The sequence below is a fragment of the Cnephaeus nilssonii genome (genome assembly GCF_951640355.1).
Source record: "Cnephaeus nilssonii genome assembly, chromosome: 2".
NCBI classification, from domain to species: domain Eukaryota; kingdom Metazoa; phylum Chordata; class Mammalia; order Chiroptera; family Vespertilionidae; genus Cnephaeus; species Cnephaeus nilssonii.
In genome coordinates, this window is record NC_137073.1 from 62504057 (window position 1) to 62525391 (window position 21335).

Below are 21335 nucleotides of genomic sequence, written 5' to 3' on the forward strand. Positions count from 1 at the left end.
CTGCCTTGACAGTCCAAGCCAGTATTGGCTGACTCCCTCTCTCCATTTTTCTTTGAAATTCACCCCATATTTCAAAGCCTAGTTGAAAAATCTCACCAAAACCTTCTGAACATATTCTAGCCTATAGCGATCCTTCAAATGAATCCAAACTCATCTTAGACTTCATTGACTACATGAATTGCCTGTGGCAGTTTTTAGATTATTGACTTACTTCCTTCTTATTTAACTTCTTAAAAAGTTGCTTGACTTTTTCATACCTATGTTTTTACTCTTCAGGTAGCCTGTAAGCTTAAGAACTGGGACTTTATATATTGTGGGCCCTCAAATACTGTTAATTTACTTTAGATTAGAAAATGAAGATTAGAAAACATAGCATTTGAGTGCTTGGGGCCATTATTTTAGGGTATTTATATGTTTGTATCATACTGATATTTAAAGAGAAAATCTAATGAAAAATAAAACAGTTCTGAGAAAGTTCTTTTAAATTTTTAATCAGACATTAGTTGTACTTTCGATATTAGACATGTACTCTGAATCATAGCAATATTGTTTGTTTATCTTCTAGAGGGACAGTTAAGACACATAAAAACCGGGGAACCATTTGTTTTTAACTACCGAGAAGACTTGCACAGATGGAATCAGAAAAGATACGAAGCTCTAGGAGAGGTATGGTCATATATATACAGTTTCTACCTTGTTTTTTCCCAATTTTGAATAGTCCAAATGAATGTGTTAAACTTGAAGTAGTTTATGGACTTTTTCTACAAAAAAATGATTTCAAAAAGATTTTGTTAGATTATTTTTTAGGTTATTTTTAATGGTTATGTTAGAAACACATTCTCAGTTTAAAAGTTTGTTGTTCTACATACATACCCTTCCTATGACCTTAATATTTTGTAGTGAGTCATTATGTTAGAAACATAATGCCAATTTTTAAAAGTGTTTTAAGAAGATGAATCTCTGCTGTTCCAGGAGTAGTAAGTACTCTTAAGTGCTTACCTAAATAAAACAGAGTTATCTATGTTAGCTATGTGAGGTGATGGCTATGTTAATTATCTTGATCTTGATAATCATCCTACATTGATATGTTGATATATCAATTCATCACATTGTACACTTCATATATATCCGATTATATTTGTCAATTACTTCTCAATAAAAAAAAATTTAAAGTGCTTATCTATATGAAGAAGATTGATATTTTGCTAACAAGTAGGTCTAACCTACTTACTTTGGACTTGATAAAGCATTAGGCCTTTTAACCATTAGGTACTTCACATGGTACTGCTAATGGAAACCTTTGAAAATATCATTTGTCATTAAGGTGAATGTTTTGCTAAAGATAAAAGTTTTACTCATTCTATGTCATATTAAGTTATTTTTAATAAAATGCATACTAGTGTGGATAGCTAGACTACTATTTTACTTCTCTAAGGAAAGCTGACATTGCTCTATTTTTCTTTAGCTCTTTAATAAAGTAGTCAAAATGGATTAGTTAGTTAAACAATAGCATAAGAATATATGAAACAATTTATGTTTGCTGGGAGACAATTCTCTGTAAGTTTCTTGCATTTTTGCATGTCTCTGAGCAAAGGTACTGACAGCTTTTGTTCTGGACTATCTTTTTGAGGGTGTTTGTATAGGAAACAACCGTAAAAGACAGATAGTTTCTTCGTCCAAATCTGAGGACAGATTTGTTTGCCATCCAAAGTACTAAAAATAATGCTCTTCCCTTCCTGCACTGGAAGCAATGAGTGGGCAGGTTTGCTAGCAGCCAACCCCCTTGTAAGATTGGGCTTCGTAAACTTGAGGTTCCTCAGCTGGATCCCACTGTGCGCAGCCTCTACCCTCAGCCTATCCCCATTGCCCATGTGAGATTTGGGGGGCAAGAGGAACTGATGAAGCCCTAGCCAGTTTGGCTCAGTGGATAGAGTGTTGGTCTGCGGACTGAATGATCCCGGGTTCGATTCCAGTAAGGGGCACATGCCCTGCTTGTGGGCTCAGTCCCCAGTGGAAAGCATGCAGGAGGCAGCCTATCAATGATTCTCTCTCATCATTGATGTTTCTCTCCCTCTCCCTTCCTCTCTGAAATCAATTAAAATAATATATATGTCCTATCTAATAAAAGAGTAATATGCAAATTGACCGTGACTCCCAACAAACAAGATGGCCGCCACAAGATGGCCTGCAGGGAAGGGCAGTTCGGGGGGACCAGGCCTGCAGGGGAGGGTAGTTAGGGGCAATCAGGCTGGCAGGAGAGCAGTTAGGCATCAATCAGGCTGGCAGGGGAGTGGTTAGGGGGTGATCGGCTGGCAGGCAGAAGCGGTTAGGGGCAATCAGGAAGGCAGGCAGGCGAGCAGTTGGGAGCCAGCAGTCCTGGATTGTGAGAGGGATGTCCGAATGCCCATTTAAGCCTGATTCTACCTGGATTGGGCCTAAACGGGCAGTCGGACATCCCTTGAGGGGTCCCAGATTGGAGAGGGTGCTGGTTGGGCTGAGGGACACACCCCCGTGCACGAATTTTGTGCACTGGGCCTCTAGTGTGTGTGTGTGTGTGTCTGTGTGTGTGTGTGTGTGTGTCTGTGTGTGTGTGTGTATATATATATATACACACACACATACATACATAAAACCAATGAAGCTCATGCTACCTGCTGTTCTCTGAGTAATAAAGTGTCTTACCCAGGAGTTTAGTGTCTTCTGTCAGGATTCATGCAACTGTTGAGGTTAACTTGTTAGCTTGCAAGTGGGGTAAAATGTTAGGCCTTTCACAGTTTAGACATTGTTCTGTTACATTTATTACTTAATTATATTTAACTAGAGGCCCGATGCACGAAGATGTCGTGCAAGAATGAGCCTTCTTTCTCCTAGCTGCCAGCACCGCCTTTGCTCCGGCCCGGAGCCACCTTTCCGCCTTCCCATGCTGCCCAGAGGCTGGGAGCGGCTGGGGCGGTGCGGAACGTCTGCGTCGTTGCCATGGCGATGATGCAAGCGTCCCGCCCCGGCCGCTGAGCGCCTGTGTATGCAAATTAACCCACCATCTTTGTTGGGTTAATTTTCATACTCACTCCTGATTGGCTGGTGGGCATTGCGAAGGTACAGTCAATTTGCATCTTTCTCTTTTATTAGTGTAGATGCCCTGAATAATTTCTGCTGCACATAAAATAGTTTTCCCATTTCCCTTGATTTCAATAATTATATAAATTGCTGCAAACTAATAGTGTCTTTATCATAGAATATTCATACTTATGGTCTTAAAGAAAGGTTATTGTTGTTGGTTTTTGATGGGGCTTACATTTTACTCTTTTCCATAAGCCATGGACCCTTATTCATGTGGACAGGTTCTGTTTTCCAAATACACCTTTTCCTTCTTGGCATCTGCATCTTTTTTACTTTCAACCTCTGTCATCCAACATCATATATAGCAAAATCTAGAGTAGATCATACCATGTATACGTGATTTCTTTCTCCTAGGATCTCCTATCTAAGTTTTGGGAGAGTCACAGATTTATTTTTGGTGGACCTTACTCTATGATAATCAAAATATTTTGAGTTTTCGCTTTAATGACTATATATATAAAATATTCTGCATTGCCTAGATTTCCACCTCCTCTGCCTGCATTCACACTTGTGTTCATGATCACATTGGCCCCAAGTGATCACACAACATTGCAAGATTTAACTTTCAATGCAATATTCTTCAAATTTAGATCATTGGACCCCTGAGTTTTATGTACCAATCTCCTTTATTCCCCAAAATGAGCACAATAAAAGACCCAAGGGATGGAGAAGGAAGCCCGATTGTTATAACATTTGTTGCATGTCATCTAGCTTCCATGTCTTTTTTGAAATACTTGTGTTCATTGCTAATTTCACTGTCAAAAGTTGATTATTAATTGAATTTCATTTCTTACATGTTAGCTGTGAGATATACAAGTTTTAGTTATTTACGAGTAATGACACAATTTTCACTACAGTGAATTTATTTAGGGTTCATTGTACTGGGATTTAATGCATTTGTGGACCTGCCTTTTCATCCATATTCCTTAATATCCACGTTCTTAATATACCTTCAAGTTTCAAGTTAGATTTAACCACTTATTATCCTTCATTTGCACCTTGTGCTTTTCTTATGCTGTTTTCTCTCTTTGAGATACCTTTCCTCCCTTGTTCATGATGCTCCTTCCTCCACCTGCCTTCAGGTTATAGCTCAGATGTCTCCTCCTTTAAGAAGCCTTCCCTCATCTCCTCTGCTATATTCTTTTTCTCTGCTCAATTTCCTTTCTTCTCATATCTTTTTCTTCCTATCTTGTCTTCTTCCAAAAAAAAAAGAAAATTAAAGGTAAATGCCATTTATAAATAGTAAAAACCAAATTAAAAATAAATAAGAAAATAGAATTTAAAAAATAATGCTAGTAAAGCAAAGATATGAGTTTGCTTTATTTTTCTTAAGGTATTTCACTCTGTATTATAGTACTGTTTATGCATATCTTTAAGCAGTTTGGGAAATTTTTCCGTGTCAGAATACTGTTTATATGATAGTTGTTGAAAATAAATGAGTGTGATACAGATACATAAACTGTTTAGTACACATTCTGGATCTATGGGTTTTTAGGGAATTTTTTAATGTTAGGAATTTAAACATAAAGATATGTAAATTTTCTTATTGGAAGGAAGGAAAATGATCTGTTAGTGATAATTTTCCTATGTAAAGCTAAATAATTTTATTTTTAAATTCTAATTCCCATTTAAGTTTTAAAAGTTTCAGACTCCTAAAGTTTTGCTGATTAAAATTATTTGATAAAAAATAGACTCTATTTGTGGCATATTCTTTTGGAAAATTTTTAACCTTCATAGTCAAACTGTAGATTTATATCACTATAATTAAGAATATGTAAGTCCTTATGTATATAACAGCTCACAGTTCTTAAAAAAAATAAACCTTTGTATTTAGCTTCTGCAAATAATTTAGTACTATATATTACCAATAATATGTCTAGTTAAGAAAAAACCTGTAGAAAGCATGTCACCATGTCCTGGACATAAGAAGCACTGAAAACCTCCTGCTCCTCCTTGATGGATAGGGCAGAATTCAGAAGATAGTGCAAATTTGAGTTTATCGCCTGGGAGACTACCTTAATAAACAGCTTTTGATATGTATAAGATTGAAGTTTAAAGGAAAGCGATTATGACTTTACCCAGCAATCTAAACCAAAATCCCTTCAGTTTTCATAGTGTTTGCTTACTAAATCAAATTATCATATTTTTGTCTTCAACTGAGAGCTACTATAGGGTTGGGCAAAAGTAGGTTTACAGTTGTTGGTATGGAAAATAATACAATAATTAATAAACAATGATACAAGAATAAACTATTGTAGGTACTCACAACTGTAAAACTACTTTGCCCAACCCTGTATGTTTCACAGCTGCTGTTTTAGTTTATGTTTATTTCTCTCTTAAGGAGATTATTATAGCAGCTATTCAGCAGAAATTGTTTTTAAGACTTGCTCCTGAAATGTTCTATCATTTCTATGTAAATTTAATTTATTGTATAAGTAAAATAAACTGAGATGTCACATTGTTTTTAGAATACAGTGCCATAACTACACAAAAGAATACTGTTTATATTCATATAGTTACATTTTTATAGTCCAAAAAATGCCCTTGCTAATCTGTATCTATATTTTTACTATCTACATAGAGCTCGATAAAAACATGTAGCCTTTAATAAGTTTGTATAATTTCTCTAAATTTAGAAAGATACTATCAGTTGAAAGAGGTGGGAGTGGTGTGAATGGGTAATTTTGAAAATAGAAGTCTTCAGTGCGTATATATTGGGGTTGAATTCTAGGGAATGTTTCTGGTAGACTAAATCAGAAAAGCTAGAAAGGCTATTATGTTAAGTAGTAAATAGAATGGTAAAAACTCTACATGTAACTTGCAAAATTTTCTCAACTCTTCATGTCAATACTGAATTACTATTAGATGGAGAATTTATAATCCTGCCGATATTCTAATGAAAGAGAGATTTGATTTTCTTGCCTAATTTGGGTCTTTGCATTTCTTTTTATATTTACCTTGATTACCTCAGAAGTAATTGTCAGTGTGCTTAAGAGAATAGCAGTGATTTGGTAGTCCGATAAGCTGGCTCTTTCTTTATGGAGAGTGTTACACTTACAAAAAGAACTAAGGACATACTTTTTTCCTGAACCTGAATTAGTAATATGTCTTGTAAAATAGAAAATTATTAAAAAATGTTACATTTTAAAAAATGGAATTTGTTAAAGAATATAGGCCAGTGGTGTCTTAAAGGTTCTTACAGTGGCCATATTCAGATATTTGAAATACAAGTAACTTAAAGTAAGGAACAATAACATAAACTATCATTATTTTATGTTCAAATATTTTCATATAATGTGATTATCTATGTATAAGTAATGTCTTCATATAATGTATGATTCACAGGTCTTATAATATAATAGAAATAAAGGGCTGCCCATTAGGAAATCCAGTCCTACTTCTGTCTTAGTCACCATCTGTTTGACTTAAAAAATTATATATATATATATTTCTGAGCCTCCACTGTAAAATGCGGATAAAATTTTCTGTACTGTTGTGAGTAATAATAAGTAAGATGCATACATGTGATAATTTTCTTTTCTTTAATGTGCCCAGCAAATATTAGGAGCAAGGAATGAAGATGGAACTTTACTATTTAAGATTTCTAATTCACCTTTGTTATTAACATTACTAGTGGCCCCTTGTAGGAAGATTCCTGCAATAGGGCTTCCTGCTGCGGTCGCTGCCCCGCCTGCTTTCCTCCCTTCTCCCCGGGCCCCGCCTGCTTTCCTCCCTTCTCCCCCGGCCCCACCTGCTTGCCTCCCTTCTCCCCACCCTGCCTGCTTCCCTTCCTTCTCCACCGCCCCGCTTGCTTGCTTCTCTGCAGCTTCGCTCCCTTCTCCGCAGCTTCGCTCCCTTCTGCAGGCTTGGCTTGATATGCAAATTAACCGACATCTTCGTTGGGTTAATTTGCATACTCGCCCTGATTGGCTGGTGGGCGTGGCTTGGGCATAGCAAAGGTGCGGTCAATTTGCATATTACTCTTCTATTAGGTAGTATGGAGGTTTAATTTATTGTTTTTCCTCTCCCATTTCTCTCTGTCTACTTATTATTGCTGTCAAAATGTATCTCTCTATGTTAGAGACAAAGAAATGACCACTCATCCAGCGTTGGTTAGCAATCTCCTTGACTTCCATCTCTCTCTCTCTCTCTCTCTCTCTCTCTCTCTCTCTCTCTCTCTCTCTCTTTTGCATGCAATCCTACAATTTGGGTACTATATCCAGGATGGTATTAGTAATTAGACATCTTAGAATTGAAGAAATAGTCATTGAAATAATGAGAAAACCTAATTGAGAAACATTGTGAGCCTCTTTAACCCTTTGCACTCGCTTGCTTTTTTCTCGATTCCTTTATTCTAATGCTAACCGTGTCGAGTCACACTCAACATCCGAGTGCAAAAGGTTAAAAACAACGTAGCATTGACTTAAGAACAGACACACAGACCAATTGAACAGAATACAAAGTTCAAATACACATTGAAATATAGTTTATGTTATGATGCAGTCATAAATCATTGGAGGAAAAGGAACTTTAAGTAATGGATAGATGATAGTTATACACTAGAATATAAAATTTTACTATATATCACAATGTACACCAGAATGAACTCCAAATGGATCAGAGATTTAAATGCAGAAAATGAAATAACACCTATCAACCCTTCAGTAGCACTGACTATAGTTTTGAAATACCAACCCACTATCAATGATTGTGGTTTTGAAATACTACTTCCCAATAAAGCAACCTGAGTTCTTTGGAGAAATGTTGGATTCCAGTCTGGGCCAAGAAAGAAATGACATGAACCTGGAATATTTTGTAATATCAGATAGCTAGGAAGCTGCCAAAGATTACCATCTCTTCTAAAAATTGAAAAGAAAAAGATGAAATCAATCAAACAAACAAAAATCTCCACCAGCGGACAATAGGCACGAACAAGCTGTTCAGAGGGAGAAATGCACATAGCACTTAAATATACAAAAATATGTTTACACTAATAATAGAAGACATGTTAATGAGGAATATACCGAAATAACATTTATCACCTGTTCTGCTGACAAAAATCGATAAGCTTGACAGCAAGCGCACTTGGTAGATGAAGCCTTAGAGAGAAAGAAACTCTCAGATGTTGCTGGTTCGAATGTAAAATAGTATAATCCCTTTAGTGGGGAAATAGCCAATATTTACAAAATTACAGATGCATTTTCCCTTTTGTGTGAGAAAGGAGGGGAAGTAAATGTATATATTTGTTGTTTGTTTATTTTTGTGGCGAAAAAATGCAAAGATAAAATTAATGTTTATCTTTTGGAATGTGGAGCAGCCCTTGGAACTTTGCTGAATTTACCAACCAAATTATTATCCAAATAATGACAGTAAACTGGTGAATTCAGGTAATCTGTTGCAGAACAACAAATAATAAATTAGAATCCTTCCCACATGAAGATAACTCTTTTTTTTATATCAAGAAAAAGGCATTTGCATGAAGGTAACTGTCCTGTCGCAGCAACCATTTGCTAGAAATCATGTTAATTGCCTCTGTCAGTAACTTGTGTGCCTCATGGAGCAACAGACTGGCCTCAGCCTGCTGAAGTGAGTGTCCACTCCTCCACGTTCAGAGATCTAAGACAGTGTGTTATAAAGCTAAGGGAGTTATTAGGGTTCAACTGGATTCAATTTGCATAAATATTGTGGTAAATTTTAAAGGAAAAGAATTTATTATATACTATCTAATTGCATTATTTTTCGCTTTTTAAAATATGTAGGCTATGATTTTTCTTTTATTACTAAAAGTTATCCCTATATACAAAATGTCATGTATACTGATACATAGATCTTCAGGACCTAATCTCTCTTATAAGTAGGCAGTTACCTATATTAAATGTGAACTGTATGTTGATATTTGCCTTTTTTTGCATTCTGATCGTTTATACCTTGTAAGTTGTTTCATGTGAGTGTGATGGTAGAGGCCATGCATGTTAGCTACTGAAAGTGGGAATGAGAATTAGGTATGTGTTTTGATAATATTGTGTTAATTGCTACAGTTAGCCAAAAATTATAGTCGATATTATAGGTTTTAAAGTAATATGTAATGTGCACGTAAATAATTCTGTGGGAAATAACAAAAAAGAAATTTACCTATCTTCTCTTTCTCTTCTATTCTATATTGACGTGACCAGCTATGCTGTGTCTTCTCTTCTATCAGTTATCTGCTCCCCTTCATTTTCCATCGCACTTTCTGTACCGCCTTTTTCCAGTCAGCATTGAAGCATGCATAAGTCTCTCTCATCTTAATGATTTTTAGTCCTTGTTTTGTTTGCTCGCTTAGCAACATTTGACATTGGGATTTCTTTTTCTCAAAATACTATCCTAACTATGCTCTCATGTTACAGAAGTTTCTGGTTTTCTTCTTACCTCTGTGAACACTCATTCTCCATCTCCTTTGCTTTTATTGGCCCCTTAATGTTAGATTGTCAAGGCTCAGTTTTTGATCTTCTATTTTTCTCTGTAAATGATTTCACTCCCATACCTTCTGATTCTATCTCTGTGCTGATTTCAGATGTGTATATTTTTTTGTAAAATGGGATAATTTGACATTATAGTAATCTACTTTTTAAAAGACTGCATTGTGTATACAAATTTAATAGGGGAAAATATCCACAAATCCAAATGTGAGATTGAAAGGTAAGGTGTAATGCATTCCTACACTTACTAGGTGTACTGGTTAATAATGCAGATTTTGTAATAAAAAAAATCGGTAATTTCAAGAGAAACATCAAAAGTGCTTTATTCAAAGTAATGTCCATCGCTAGCTACACATTTCCCCATCTTTCAGCTAATTTGTGGATACCGTCCCAATAGAACTTTTCTTGTTTTGAGGCAAACCATTCAGAGACCCAATTTTCCACTTCTTCGTATGTTTTGAAGTGCTGCTCAAAAAGTGCGTGTGCCATCGATTGGAACAAGTGGTAATCTGAAGGAGCAAGGTCTGGTGAATATAGCGGGTGGGTTAATACTTCCCAGGCAAGATCTTTTAACATGTCTTTAACTGGTTTTGAAGTGTGTGATGGAGCGTCACCATGAAGCAAAATTACTTGGACGTGTCTTCTGGCTCATTCTGGTCGTTTTACGATCAAAGCATGGTTCAAATTGATTATTTGTTGTTGGCAGTGATCAGTATTAATGGTTTCACCTGGTTTTAGAAGCTCATAATACACCACACCTTCCTGATCCCACCAAACGCAGAGCATTGTCTTCTTTCCAAAGCGATTTGGCCTTGCAGTCAATGTTGATGGTTGACCCATGATTTTGCGCATTTGTGAGTCTCAAAATAAATCCCCTTTTCATTGTGAGTCACAATTCAATGCAAAAAAAGACTTTCTTTTGTGCCCTTGAAGCAACATTTTACTGATGACTTTTCGGTTTTCCATTTGTCTTTCGTTTAGTTGATGTAGCACCAATTTTCCTTCCTTTAAAATCTTTCCCATTGCTTGTAAACTATAAGAAATTGTTTGCTGAGCTACATTTAATCTTTCTGCAAGTTGTTTTTGAATTTGACACGCATCTTTATCCAATAATGCTTGTAATTGTTGGTCTTCAAACTTTTTCGGTTGACCTGGATGTTCTTTGTCTTTTATATCGAAGTCATCACTTTTGTAGTGTTTAAATCAGCGTTCATGAATATCTTGAGAGGGAGCATGTTTACCATAAGCTTCCCGAAGTATACAATAACTTTCAGCAGCACTTTTCTTCAAAATAAAGTAATGAATTAAAACTTCCTGCAAATGCTCTTTTTTTGGCACGAAATTCAACATTTTTAAGCGTAAAAATATCTAAGATGTTAACACCTTCAGCAAATTTGACATATGAAGTTTTGAAGCTTGCTGTCAATACAACAAAATAGCATACATATCAAATCGCATATACACTGAGTGGCCAGATTATTATGATCTCTGAACGCATAATAATCTGGCCACTCAGTGTATATCCTATATAATAAAAGGCTAATATGCAAATTGCCCCCCCTACCAGGAGTTTGACCAGCAGGCAGGCCGGCCAACCACCCATGTCCTCTCCCCCTGGCCAGGCTGGCTGAACCCCACCCATGCACAAATTCATGCACCGGGCCTCTAGTCCTATATAATAAAGAGGTAATATGCAAATTGACCATCACTCCAACACACAAGATAGCGGCCCCCATGTGGTCAAAGATGGCCGCCCCCATGTGGACACAAGATGGCCGCCACAAAATGGCCAGCAGGGGAGGGCACTTAGGGGTGACAGGGGCAGCAGAGGAGGGCAGTTGGGGGTGACCAGGCCTGCATGGGAGGACAGTTGGGGGTACCCAGGCCTGCAGGGGAGGGTAATTGGTGGGGGGACCAGGCCAGCATGGGAGGGCTGTTAGGGGTGACCAGGCCTGCAGAGAAGGGCAGTTAGGGGTGACAGGGCCAGCAGAGGGGGGCATTTGGGGGTGACCAGGCCAGCAGAGGAGGGCAGTTGGGAGGGACAAGGTCAGCAGGGGAGGGCAGTTGGGAGAGACAAGGCCAGCAGTGGAGGGCAGTTGGGGGGGGGGCGGTCCAGGCCTACAGGGGAGGCCAATTGGTGGGAGGACCAGGCCAGTAGGGGAGGACAGTTAGGGGTGACCAGGCCTGCAGGGGAGGGCAGTTGGGGGTGACCAGGCCTGCAGGGGAGGGCAGTTGAGGGGGAACTAGTACTGCAGGGGTGGGCAGTTGGGGGAAACTAGGCTGGCGGGGGAGGGCAGTTAGGGGTGACCATGCTGGCAAGGGAGGGCAGTTGGGGGTGACCAGGCCTGCAGGGGAGGGCAGTTGGGGGCGACTAGACCTGCAGGGGAGGACAGTTAGGGGTGACCAGGCTGGCAGGGGAGGTCAGTTAGGGGCAATCAGGCTGGCAGGTGAGCAGTTAGGCATCAATCAGGTTGGCAGGGGAATTGTTAGGGGGTGATCAGGCTGGCAGGCAGGCGAGCGGTTGGGAGGCAGCAGTCCTGGATTGTGAGAGCGGTGTCCAACTCCCCATTTAGGCCCGATCCTACCGGGATCGGGGCTCAATGAGCAGTCGGACATCCCTCGAGGGGTCCCAGATTGGAGAGGGTGCAGGCTGGGCTGAGGGATAACCCCCCCCCCCCGTGCACGAATTTCATGCACCAGGCCTCTAGTGTGTGTGTGTGTGTGTGTGTGTGTGTGTGTGTGTGTGTGTATACACACACACACACACATATATATATATATACACACACACACACACTGAGTGGCCAGATTATTATGTGTTCAGAGATCATAATAATCTGGCCACTCAGTATATATCAACATATGTGTAACTCCATCTATTGAAAAAAATCCGCATTATTAACCGCCACACATAGTATATAGACTAGCAACGAGAAGACTCCAGAAAACTTCATCATAGTTTTTAGATTCCTTCAAGGTAACACTATAAATGAAGAAGGGAATTATTTTATTCTCTGAAGATTGTGGGAAGGCAGCCGTTGCCTGCAGCTAAGGAAAGAAAAGTTGAAGATACAAAAAAAGAGTTCTCTGCTTATACACTAATAGAACTGATAGACAGTGGAATAGCCTTAGAAGCACTCAGAGCAGTGGATTTTGAAGGTACCATATTAAAAAATAATTAGCTGTAGCCTTAGGGAAGTACTGCTTTCTCTTGTGATATTCTGAAGAACTGATTACACTTCATTTACTTTATACTTGGAACTTATCCTATGCTGCATGACTTTTAAAGTTTCTTGTGAAGATTTGAGATATGACGAAATAGAGCAGTGGTTGGCAAAATCATTAGTCAATTGAGCCAAATATCAACAGCACAATGATTGAAATTTCTTTTGAGAGCCAAATTTTTTAAACTTAAACTTCTTCTAACGCCACTTCTTAAAAATAGACTCGCCCAGGCCATGGTATTTTGTGGAAGAGCCACACTCAAGGGGGCAAAGAACCGCATGTGGTTCGCGAGCCGCAGTTTGCCGACCATGGAAATAGAGCAAGAAAAAGATAAATGACTTGCCTAAGAACATTTAGTGTTATTATTAGATCCCACATTCATATTTCTTAATCATATTGTTTTCCAATATTGTACATCTGAAACTTTGATCCAAAAGTATATTCATGAGGAATTTTTTAGCAAATTTGGCCTGGTATTATGGTAATGTAATGCATAATTTTTTACTTTAACATGGTTAGATTTTGTACCTTAAAATGTTTAAGCTAGACCATTCTTTGTAATGCTCTCAATCAGTATTTCGATCATGGTAAATTCCTCCTATGAAGTTAAGCTGAGCATTTAGGAAGGTCATCACTTCTTTTCAAAGTTCTTTTAGTAAATTAGTTCTATAGTTTGTTAAAGGATAATTTAATTTAAGATACTGATTTTTTAAGGGTTCTCCAAGAAAACCTAGCTATTTTGTCATTTTAAAATTATATAGGTAATATGCTATATATTCCTGTTTGGTAATAACTGATTTATTGGTACAAAATTCTATACTGACATTCTTTTGCTACATTAGGCTGTTTGCCATACTGTGAACATTGGTTATTGTTGTCTGAGAAATTGTATGTGCCATCCCTTTCCCCTGGTCTGATCTTCCTATCACACAAACTGAACTCTTTGTCTTCTTTAAAATCCCTACGTTTTTTAGTTTTACATGATTCCCTTTATTGGGGACCGTGGTGGATTCTCTAGCACACTTTCCTTTTTGAGTTCTAGGCTCTTCTAAGCACTTGCCATTTTATGAGGCTTACTTTGTTTGGTAAACAGATCGTTTTCTAATAAAAGCCTGTAGTCGTTTGATATTAAATTATGTGATACAACTTTATTATTATAGGACTAGAGGCCCGGTGCACGAAATTCGTGCACGGGGGTCCCTCAGCCCAACCTGCACCCTCTACAATCCAGGAGCTCTCAGAGGATATCCTACTGATGGCTTAGGCCCACTCCCCATGGTTCTTTGCTCTCTGCGGGGCCTGAAGGTTTCCCTGCAGCCATGGAGATGAAGCCCCCATGCCCTGCTGTCGCTCTCTGCCTGCTGCCGCCATGTGCCATGTGAAGGAAGCCCCAATGCCCTGCAGTGTGCTCTGTCTGCTGGGCCTAGGGGCTTCCCAGACACGGACACACTAAGGAAGCCCCTATGCCCTGTTGTCCAGGCTCTGTCTGCGGGACCTGGGGGTGTTCCCATCGCCACTGCCCACTAAGAAAGCCCCCAAGCCCTGCTGTCTGGGCTCTGTCTGCCATGTCTGGGTACTTTCCCGCCACTGGAGCACTAAGGAAGATCCAAAGCCCTGCTGTCTGGCTCTGTCTGCCATGTCTGGGGACTTCCCTGCCACTGCCGCACTAAGGAAGTCGCCATGCCCTGCTCTGCTGGCACTGGAGTCTTCCCGATCGCCCACCCGCTCCATGTGCGCAGGGCCTGGCATCTTCCCGATTGCGGCGGTGACCATCAGGAAGACCCCAGGCCCTGCTCCTCCACTGGCTCCTGGCGATTGCCAAGGCGATGGCCCTGCTCCTCCGCCGGCTCCTGGCGGCTTCCAGATCGCCACGCGCCGGGCCCAGCTCCTCTGCAGGCTCCTGGGCTTCCCGATCGCCACGGCGACAGGTCCTGCTCCTCCGCCGGCTCCAGGCGGCTTCCCGATCGCCGCGGCGATGGGCCCTGGTCCTCCGCCGGCTCCAGGCGGCTTCCCCATCACTGCGGCGACGGGCCCTGGTCCTCTGCTTGCTCCAGGCGGCTTCCCACCGCGGCGACGGCCCTGGTCCTCCGCTGGCTCCTGGCGGCTTCCAGATCGCCTCACAACAGGCCCAGCTCCTCTGCAGGCTTCTGGGCTTCCCGATCGCCACGGCGACGGGCCCTGGTCCTCCGCCGGCTCCAGGCGGCTTCCAGATCGCCGCGCAACAGGCCCAGCTCCTCTGCAGGCTTCTGGGCTTCCCGATCGCCACGGTGACGGGTCCTGCTCCTACGCCGGCTCCTGGTGGCTTCCCGATCGCTGCGGCGATGGGCCCTGGTCCTCCGCTGGCTCCTGGCGGCTTCCCGATCGCTGCGGCGATCGGCCCTGGTACTCCGCCGGCTCCTGGCGGCTTCCCCATCGCCACGGCGACGGGTCCTGCTCCTACGCCGGCTCCTGGCGGCTTCCAGATCGCCGCGCGACAGGCCCAGCTCCTCTGCAGGCTCCTGGGCTTCCCAATCGCCGGCGAGGGGCCCTGGTCCTCCGCCGGCTCCTGGCGGCTTCCCCATCTTCCCAGCGACGGCCCTGCTCCTCCGCGGGCTCCATGTGTGCAGGGCCTGGCGGCTTCCCGCTGCCGCAGCACTAAGGAAGCAACCATGCCCTGCTCTCAGTGCTCTGTTTGCTGGTGGGACAGGCCAGACACTCCAGCAGCGGGGCTGAGGGGACTGGGCGCCGCCATCTTGTGGGTATGGGGGCCACCATTTTTGTCGCGGACTGACGCCTAATTTGCATATTACTCTATTATTAGATAGGATAAGCAAAGTGTGGCATATTCATACAATGAAATATTATTGGCAGTACAAAGTAATAAAGTACTGCCCGGCAGGTGTGGTTCAGTGGTTGATTGTCGACCCCTGAACCAGGAGGTCACAGTTCCATTGCCAGTCAGAGCATATACATGGGTTGCTGGCTCCATCCCCAGCTGATCAATGATTCTCATCATTGATGTTTCTATCTATCTCTCCCTCTTTGAAACAACACCATAACCTAACACTATTGAAAAGATATTTTTAAAACACTCCATCCAACAATATAAGAATACACCTTAATACATATACATAGATATTAAGAACATTATGCAAGTGAAATAAGCCAGTCCAAAAAAAACAACAACAACCATTTTGAGAGATTTTTTATGAGTGAAAAGTCCAGAATAGGCAAATATATAGAAACATAGTATATTAATTAGTCATTTGACTAGCATTAGGTGCAGGGGAGAATGAGGAGTGGCTGATTATAGATTGGTGTTTCTTTTGGAGGGATAATGGAAATGTTCTAAACTTAGTTGTTATGATTTCACAATCTGTGAATATACTAAGAATCAATGAATTGTACAGTTCAAAAGGATGAATTTTATGGTGTATAATTATATTTCAATAAAGCTAGTGACAAAAGATATATGACTTTAAATAGAAATAATTATAATGCATTGTAGATTTTAAAGTATATGTACAAATAAAATACATGACAATAGCACAAATTCTAGGAAGGGAGAATTGGAAGTATTGTAAGTTTCTTCTGCTATAGTGAGGTGGTATATAATATGAAGATAAACTCTGATACCTGAAAAATATATACAGTAATCTTTGGACCAGCCTTTAAGAAAAAAGAAAGAGGTTTAATTGATTAAGAAGATAAAATGACATAAATAAATTAAAAAACACAGTATAAAGTGAAGCCTGGAAAAGAGCAAAATGGAACAAGGAAGACATCAGAGAAATAGCAAGAAATTATTTTTAAATTTGACAATATCAACAATAATTTTAAATTTACATGGTCTAAAATGGCAGAGATTACTGTACTGAATAAAAAAGGAAAAGCTTAGCCATAGGCTATTTATAAGAACCCAGTTTAAGTACAAAGACACTAGGTATAAAACTAAAAGCATGGAAAAATGATGTACTGTGGTAATGTTAATCAAATGGAAACTGGAACAACTATATTTCTGTGAGACAAATTAGATTCCAGTTCTTGGAATATTACTAGGGCTAAAGAGGTCATTTAATCATAAATGAATTAATTCATCAAGAGAACATAATAATCCTAAAATTTTACACATCTGATAACAGATCTTCAAAATACACAGAGCAACAACTGATAGAACTAAAAGAAGATAAATCCAGTTGTAGGTAGAGATTTCAGCACCCTTCTCAATAATCCTTAGATAAAGTAGATGACAAGTTAGGGATAACATAAGAATTTGAACAACACCATTACCTAACATTATTGAAAAGATATTTTTAGAACACTCCATCCAACAATATAAGAATACATCTTTTTCGAGTGCACTCAGAACATTTACCAATATAGACCATATTCTTGGCCATAATGGAAATCTCAACAAAATTAAGAGGATCCAAGTAATAAAAAGTGTGTTTTCTAGTCATGCACAGTATGTTCTCTCTGATAGAGAGCTATCTGGAAAAAAACAACAACCTAATTTTATTGTCTAAAACTAAATAATACAATTTGAATAACCCATGAGTCAAAGAAAATATTCCAGGGAGAATTAGAAAATATATGTAATTTACTAAAAATTGAAATATAGCATACTAGCGGGGTACAGCTAAAGCAATACTTACAGGAACACTTATAGCATTAAATGTTTATATTAGAAAAGTACAAAGGTTTAAGATTGATGACCTAAGCTTACACTTTTAAGGAACTACATAAAGAAGAGCAAACAAAACCCAAGTAAGTTGAAGAAAGAATAATAAAGAGCAGAAATGAATTAAATAGAAAACAGAAAGGCATTAAAGGGGAAAAAGTCAATAAAACTAAAAGCTGGCTCTTTGATGATATCAGAAATTTTGATAAACCCTTAGCTAGGAGACACAAATTGGCAATTTAGTTATCACTACATATAGTACAGACATTTAGCAGATAGTAAGGGAATATTAATATGAAAAACTCTATACCAATAAATTTAATAACTTAGCTAAGTTGCACAAAGTCCTTGAAAAACAAAGTATAAAATCTCAGAAATAGATAACCCAAATAGTTTATTTTATTTATTTATTTATTTATTTATTTATTTATTATTATTTTTTAAATTTCTTTATTGAGTAAGGTGTCACATATTCGTCCTCATCCCCCCATTCCCATCCCACACCCCTCCCCATGGATGCCCCAACCCCCTGTTGAACTTAACCATTGGTTAGGCTCATATGCATGCACACAAGTCCTTTGGTTGATCTCTCCCCCCTCCTCCTACCCTCCCCTATCCTCCCTCTGAGGCCCGATAGTCCGATCGATGCCTCCTTGTTTCTGGTTCTGTTCTTGTTCATCAGTCTATGTTGTTCATCATTTCCCCTAGATGAGCGAGATCATGTGTCACTAGAGATATACTTATAAGAACTGAATGTGAGACGAGCAATAATAGTTATGCTGACAGGCAAATGAATCAGTCTGTAGTGAGTTTCTTTCTGGACCAACAGTTCTTTTGAGACCCAATATCAATGTCCACCAGTTCCTTATGATTACATGTCGGCACTGACCCCTCAGCTCTGGATGGTGGACAAATGGTGGTAATGCAGGTCCGACTCCCTCTGGTTTGGTCTCGGCCGGACCCAGGGCCACGTGGCCTCACCCGGACCCAGGGGGTGCGTGGCCTCACCTGGACCCAGGTGCGCGCAGCTTCACCCGGACCCGGGACCCAGCCTCACCCGGATCCAGGGGCACACGGCCTCACCCAGACCCGGGATCCAGCTTCACCCGGACCCAGGGGCGCGTGGCCTCACCCGGACCCAGGGGCGCGTGGCCTCTCCCAGACCTAGGGTCACGTGGCCTCACCCGGACCCGGGACCCAGCCTCACCCGGATCCAGGGGCACACGGCCTCACCCGGACCCAGGATCGAGCTTCACCGGACCCAGGGGCGCGTGGCCTCACCCGAACCCAGGGGCACATGGCCTCTCCCAGACCCAGGGGCGCGTGGCCTCACCCGGGCCCGGGACCCAGCCTCACCCGGATCCAGGGGCACACGGCCTCACCCAGACCCAGGATTCAGCTTCACCCGGACCCAGGGGCGCTTGGCCTCACCCGGACCCAAGGGCACGTGGCCTCTCCCAGGCCCGGGACCCAGCCTCACCCGGATCCAGGGGCACACGGCCTCACCCGGACCCAGGATCGAGCTTCACCGGACCCAGGGGCGCGCGGCCTCACCCGGACCCAGGGGCGCGTGGCCTCTCCGAGACCCAGGGGCGCGTGGCCTCACCCGGATCCAGGGGCACACGGCCTCACCTGGACCCGGGATCTAGCTTCACCCGGACCCAGGGGCGCGTGGCCTCACCCGGACCCAGGGTCGCGTGGCCTCACCGGGATCCAGGGGCCCACGGCCTCACCCGGACCCGGGACCCAGCCTCACCCGGATCCAAATAGTTTTTTTTAAAAAAACTATTTTCATTAAAGTACTAGTGGCCTTGTGCACGAAATTCATACACGGTGGGGGGGGCTGTCCCTCAGCCCAGCCTGCACCCTTTCCAATCTGGGACCCCTTGAGGGATATCCGACTGCCTGTTTAGGCCCGATCCCGGTAGGATCGGGCCTAATCGGGTGGTCGGGCATCCCTCTTACAATCCAGGACTTCTGGCTCCCAACCACTCGCCTGCCTCTGCCTGATTGCCATAACCGCTTCTGCCTGCCAGCCTGAGCACCCCCTAACCACTCCCCTGCCAGCCTAATTAACACCTCACTGTTCCCCAGCCGGCCCGATTGCCCCTAACTGCCCTCCCCTGCCAGACTGGTCGCCCCTAACCCTTTGTACTCGCTTGCTTTTTTCTCGATTCCTTTATTCTAATGCTAACCGTGTTGAGTCACACTCGACCTCCGAGTGCAAAAGGCTAACTGTCCTCCCCTGCAGGCCTGGTCGCCCTCAACTGTCCTTCCCTGCTGGCCTGGTAACCCCTAACTGCCCTCCCCTGCTGACCTGGTCACCCCTAACTGCCCTCCCCTGCAGGCCTGCCCCCCACCCCCCAACTGCCCTCCCCTGCTGGCCTGGTCTCCCCCAACTGCCCTCCTCTGCTGGCCTGGTCACCCCTAACTGTGCTCCCTGCTGGCCTTGATCACCCACAACTGCCTTCCCCTGTAGGCCTGGTCCCCCCCAACTGCCCTCCCCTGCAGTTCTGGCCCCCCCAACTGCGCTCCCCTGCAAGCCTGGGTCCCCCCACTGCCCTCCCTTGCTGGCCTGGTCTCTCCCAACTGCCCTTCTCTGCTGGCCTGGTCACCCCTAACTGCCCTCCCCTGCAGGCCATCTTGTGGCGGCCTTCTTGTGTCCACATGGGGGTAGCCATCTTTGACCACATGGGGGTGGCCATCTTGTGTCTTGGAGTGACGGTCAATTTGCATATTACTCTTTTATTAGATAGGATTCTAGTTTTGTTTAACTATTTCTGGTTAGGAAATATTTCTGTAACAGAAATAGCTAAAAATCTTTTCTTAAAGAAAACTATAGACCTAGGATGGTATCAATGGTGAATTCTACCAAACATTTGTAAAGGTCACACTGGAGAATTTATAGTAATGTTAATACAGATTTTAACTCTTTCTTTAAGATGGATCTGGTTTTAATATGAGAAAAAATAATGTATTAAAAATATAAATATAAATATGAAAACAAAATATTTTGTGTGCTTGGTTGTCTTCAAATCTGTCTTTTTAATGTATTTTAGCTAGATCAGGAGATAATTTGTGGAATAATTTTGTATTAATCAATCTTATTATTCATCAGAGTTATTGATTATATGATGATTAGCTCCTTTTAAAAGATTTTATTAGATGATTACATAAGGGTGAGATATTCTTATTCGATGACTTCTCAGGATCTTGTTATCCAGACTTTTGTGCTTATACTGAGGAATTTTGAGTAGCAAAATCACGGACAAAAATAATTGTAATAGTGTATTATTGATGTATTGGTTCATTTATTGAAAACAGATGGGAACTTGGGTTCTTTTTGATGAGTTAATTTTTTTACAATACTTATAAATATTACATTGTTTTGTATATAACTACTTGATTCTGAATAGTACCCTTTGTTAATATTCTAAATTATTTGAGGATAGACAGACTTTTTGAGTGTGAACAGAACCACTTGCCATTATTCTCTGAAACAGTCATATTTCTTGGGATTTCTAAAGACAAATTAATTTTGAGAGGTATAATACTTAATACATGATCCTGACATTTCTTTCTAGAAATCAAATTAGTTTATTCTCAACATGTAAGTTTTCACAACCCTGTTAAAATGAGTTTATTCTCTGAACTTGTACAGAAACCTACATATTGCTAAAATGTTATCAAAAGACCTTTTAAAAAGTGCCAAGAAATGAATTATATATTTAGGTTTATTCTTAATACTAGCAGCAGGAAGAGCACATTGTGAGCTAAATTGGTTAATTGAAGTTGGAATCAGTACTACCTTTATACATAGATCACATACCAGAAGATAATTAAGAACTACATTAAGATAATCTCAAGGACCA

The 21335-nt window shown here is 41.3% G+C and overlaps 1 protein-coding gene across 5 annotated transcripts in view; it reads left to right on the forward strand.

Moving 5' to 3' along the window:
* The window catches only part of ARB2A (ARB2 cotranscriptional regulator A), a 372775-nt gene that overhangs the window by 51535 nt on the left and 299905 nt on the right, over positions 1 to 21335 (forward strand). For 3 of the 5 annotated variants that reach the window (XM_079790343.1, XM_079790345.1, XM_079790344.1), the window contains one exon: positions 566 to 666. The exons of the other annotated variants lie outside the window; for them this stretch is intronic. In XM_079790343.1, coding sequence (XP_079646469.1) covers positions 566 to 666 — 101 coding nt within the window. The remainder of the gene's footprint in view (positions 1 to 565; positions 667 to 21335) is intronic. 5 annotated transcript variants of the gene reach the window in all.